Here is a 5,055-nt window from a genome sequence, read left to right on the forward strand (position 1 = left end):
GCATAATTTTAGACAAAATTTCACCAAATCATAGAACAGGTATATTAATTCCAGCTCATGTTCTGAATCAAAAATTTTATTCAATTATTTTTAGAATCAATACTATTAAATCATGCAATTGGTATTTATTCTAGCTCAAATTTTAAATCAAAAGTTTATCGCATAATTTTAGACAAATTTCATCAAATTATGTGATAGGTACTAACCGTAATTCATCATCTGTTATTGTATCTTTATCCATGCAATCATCCTCATCACTAATTGTCACCTTTGACATTGATGCAAATCTTTCATCATCCAAATTTGTACTACAGTAGCTGTATAAAGAAGCCATTATAAAAAAAAAAAAAGAAAAAAACATTTGATAAAATATTTTTTGCTATACTTTTTTTCTAAAAATTTTTTTCTAAACTAAAAAAAAAACAAAGAAATTGATCATAAATTAAATATGAAAATATAATTTAAAAATTTTTTTTAAAAAAACATTAAAAATTATGAAAATTAAAAAAAAAAGATGAAAATATTGAAAATATATTATCATACAGTATATCCCGTAGATGATCATTGATATTTCGACGTTTTTCATCAATTTCTTCGCTAGAACTACGACTTACATAACCAATATCATCATCTGTTGAATGCTTTTCATTTCGTTGTAAATTAAATTTATGTGATCGAATCCGAAAACGATTAGCTATTTCGTATAGTGCTTTTGATTCGAATCTAAAACATTTATTCATTAAGAAGTAATTTTCATGTTTCTTTTTTTTTTTCTAAATAAAATTTCAAAAACAAAAAAAGACTCTTCCGAAAAAAAATATAATAAATATATTTTACAACATTACTATATATCATATCATAATTAATTCAATATATAAATAATCATGCAAAGTAATGGAAAATTTAAATTATTTCCAACAGAAAATATAAGAATATATATATATTTTTTTTCTAAATAAGAAATATTTCATTAGTACCACTTCTTTCCTTTTTTTTAAATAAAACTTCAAAAAAATATTTAATATCATAATCAATTCAATAAATCAACGTAAAAAAGAAATATAAATTGCTAATAAATATATTTGATTTAATTATTTAGAGAAAAAAAAACAAAGAGAAGAAGAAAAAAAGTGAACCTTTCATGTTGTTCAATCAATATTTCAGAATTTTTCGTCATTTTGTTGTCATCTTCTAGATCAGTAATATTACAGATCAGATGAAATAATTTGGTAAAATTACGCATTAGCTGATGCTCAATGTGTATTTCATTTAAAAGTTTCAAAAATGTCACATAAATACAACTTGTTGTTGGAAGTGAAATATCAATTGAGCGCATTTGTCCCATTCTTTTTAGCGCTTCATCAAATTCATCATATGTTGTTTGTGATTTTTTTAAAGCATTCATCAATTATTTTTGTTGTTTTTCGTAATAAATCATATTCTTTTAGTGTAGTATAATGATTAGTAATGATATGAGAATGGAAGGAAATTTTGATGAAAATTTCATTCCTTATATTGATATTATTATCAATGGATGATTGCTGAGAGTGTAAAATTTTAGCATCATTATTAATTGAGCAATTAGATGTTATTGGTGTAAATTGATTTTTTAAATCAGATAATTCATGATGCTTTCCAGATTCCAATAATTCAAATCGTTCAAAAGCATAAATGATAGCAGAAATATCCATTTTAGATGACATTGGATAATTTAGTGCAAGAATTATTGGTGCAATAAGCTTGCATTGTCCACAATCGGTTAAATTAGTTCGTATAAATAAGGCTACCTGTATAGTAGCAGCAAATATTCCGATATTAAAATTACCATCTAAAATTGCAGAATAAGCAATAATATTGAAATTTTCACATTTCAATCCTTTTGGTGCAATTGTAGCTAAATTTGCATCAATATCAAGAAATTTCAAATTATTTGTAATTCCTGTAAAAATAATTTCTGTTCCGCTTAATTCCAATCGTATCGGACCAAATATTTCACCATCAAAGAGAATTTTTTGACCAAATATAGAATATGTAATATTTTTATCGTTTTGATTTTGTAGAATTCCATCAATATTCACATCATCACCGGTAGCAATAACAGATTCTGAATCCATAATTTTACCATTTAATGTAATGAATTCCGCTTCCAGAACGATATTTTTCACATTTTTCATTATTCCTGTTTCATGTTGTTCAATTTTTCTGCGTGTATAACATTCCAGAAAATTTAAATTTGCCACTATTCCGGTTAAAATTAGTTCATTACATTCCAATGATATTTCACTATTTATGCCAATTCCCAGAATTTCACCACTAATATGGCATATTCCATTGGTAATTTTTAGAATAATTTTATGTTCAACAAATATTCGTCCTTGTAAATAGCAATTATCAGCATAAATTGATAGCATTTTTAGTTGTGAATCAAATGATGATATATTAAGAGCACTATCAGATGCTATCGTTATCATTGAACCAATTAATTCCGTTATACGAATATCACGAATTGCTAAAGTAATCATATCACCACCTATATTACATGATTTTCGACAACATAATATTCCATTACCAATTATTTTAATTTGTCGAATTCTTGCATCAATAATTAATGTTTCACATGATAATTCACCATCGATAATTACAGTAAGATATTTACAACTTCCCATAATTTGTAATTGATTAGCTATTATTGTAGCATTATTTTTTATCACAAATTCTGTCATATAAGCTGCACCAAGTGTTAATTCCAATATATCAGCATTTATATGAGATTTGCATATGATCGCATCTCGTGCTATTAATATAATCTTATTATGATTATTGATAATATCATTATCAATATGTAAACGAGATCGTGCACTTAATCGAATTTGTCGCTTTGATTTATATCGATTTACTATCATACAATCAACATTTCCTTTTGATGATGATAATGATGATGATGATATATTGAAATTTCCATGAGCTTCATTATAACCTTCTCCTATACGGCGGTTACATTCATTAATATGATTTCCTCCTCCTCCTCCTCCTCTTCCTCCTTCTCCTCCTTCTTCGATACGGTTATATTCATTCTTAGCTGATAGTAATTTTGGTTGCGTACCTTCCAAATGTGTTTGTCCAAATTCACTACAAAAATTTGCCAATTGTATATTCATTTCATTATTAGCAAAGATACGATTCGTATTTTGTAATTTACCATTTCCATGAATTATAATACGATCAGCTGAAAATACGGCATCATTCCGGAAATAATTTTCCGCTAATACAATTACTTCACGCATATGATTTTGTAATTTATTACCACTTGTTAATCGGCCACGATTAATTAATCCATCAGTGATAATATATACTTTTTCACCATTAAAACGAATTTGTCCCTCATGAAGCCATGTTGTAGCACATAAAATACCTTCCGGAAATAAACATTTCGGAATAGAATCAATTAATGAAGTACGTTGAGTATGTAATGAATTACATGATATTAGTGTACGATATGTAGCATCTGTTGCTATCGAATCCATTCCGGAAAGTAATGAATAGAAGATGTTGAGAATAGAATAGCAAGAAAAGGTGCTATAATAGCTTCAGCTTTTAATTGTCCTTCTAGTATAAATGCCGGATATGAATGTGTTGTAATAGATGATGATGATGATGATGATGTAGAAATTCCAGAATTTTCTGAACTACGTCCTTTTAAAATTAATGGTCCATCAAGTATTTCAAGTTGTCCACCAATTGTTAACCTTGATTCGTTCACATATGGTATGCAAATTTCGATTTGATTCACCCGAATATAACTATCAAAACGAACCCTTTTTGCTAAATTCATAATGAAATAATTAGCAACAATTCGTCCATTACAACGTTCTTCTGATATATCATAAATTATCATCGTGAAGGTATCTTTTACAAAAATAAGACCATCTTCAGATTGCTCAAAGCATGCAACATGCAAATGTAAATTTCCATCAACATACCAGGAACAATCATTCCGGAATGTTCCAACTGCAATAGTTGCACCAATTGTTATATTAACTCGTGCACCAGGTACAGTTATCATATCATTACGTATATAAGCTAATAAATTTTCCAATGATAAATATCCAGCAATAGTACATTGACCTTCAGCTATTATTTTTAATAAATTAGCGTTAAATTTTGATGAAGCATAGAAATTTGCTGATCCTTTCAGAATAATTTTAATTGCTTCCTTAATTTTCCATAAACCACAATTATTAAATGATAATGCTTCAATAGTTGTTGTCTCCTCAACAAATACTTTACCAGTATGCAAAGTAAATAAATCACCTTGAATTATCAATGATATGAAACGAGTTTGCCAAGTTCCTGAAAAAAAAACAAAATAAGTCGTATATAATTAATTAATTAATTGATTGGCGTTTTTTTCTTTTACCTAAACTATTTTAATTGTATTATTAATCCATTTTTTTCTTTTTGCCTGAATTATTTTAATTGTATTATTAATTTTTAGCAATATATTTGAAATTAACAATCAAAAATTACGAATTTAGATTTAATCTATTTAAAATTTATTACATTAAGTGATAAAAATTAGGAAACTTTTCTTTCCTTTTCTTTTTTCAAAATACATTAATTAATCATTAATCGATTAATTGCTTTATTTGTTGACAGGGATAATTTTGCAACTGTAAATATTGGTTATGAGAGAAATAATTTGAATAATAAAAAGAATTAAAATAATACAAATTTGAATAAACCTCACATAATGATAAAACTGAATGATAAATGAATTTGAACTTACAAATATAATTTGAATAAATCTCACATAATGATAAAATTGAATGATAAATGAATTTAAACTTATAAATATAATTTGAATAAATTTTACCTGAATTATAACAACATTTACTAATTTTTCCCTCAAAATAATCCACTTCCATGTATGATTCTTCCAAAAATGTAGCCGATTCAACATCTAAACCAAATTGTTCACCCACTGACCAAATTCCGCCAACACAAAATGAGGAAGAAACTATCTAAACAAGAGCTTTTTATATTAGCAAATTTTTG

General features: G+C 26.3%; 2 protein-coding genes across 2 annotated transcripts in view; both read right to left on the bottom strand.

Moving 5' to 3' along the window:
* Positions 1-1,345, bottom strand: part of LOAG_18985 (hypothetical protein) — a gene marked incomplete at its 5' end in the record, with an annotated part of 5,077 nt that extends 3,732 nt beyond the window's left edge. Inside the window, 3 exons of the mRNA XM_020451644.1 lie at positions 207-317; positions 544-723; positions 1,137-1,345. Of these exons, the coding sequence (XP_020304556.1) occupies positions 207-317; positions 544-723; positions 1,137-1,345 (500 nt within the window). The remainder of the gene's footprint in view (positions 1-206; positions 318-543; positions 724-1,136) is intronic.
* A 25-nt stretch (positions 1,346-1,370) lies between these two features.
* Positions 1,371-5,021, bottom strand: LOAG_12511 (hypothetical protein; the record flags this gene model as incomplete). Its single annotated transcript, XM_003148024.2, has 3 exons — positions 4,874-5,021; positions 3,747-4,350; positions 1,371-3,576 (listed from the first exon to the last, which is right to left on the bottom strand). The coding sequence occupies exons 1-3, from the start codon at positions 4,923-4,925 to the stop codon at positions 1,371-1,373; spliced, it is 2,862 nt and encodes a 953-aa protein (XP_003148072.1). The 5' UTR covers positions 4,926-5,021.
* Between the last annotated feature and the right edge of the window lie 34 nt (positions 5,022-5,055).

The sequence above is a fragment of the Loa loa genome (genome assembly GCF_000183805.2).
Source record: "Loa loa unplaced genomic scaffold supercont3.814, whole genome shotgun sequence".
Lineage (NCBI taxonomy): Eukaryota > Metazoa > Nematoda > Chromadorea > Rhabditida > Onchocercidae > Loa > Loa loa.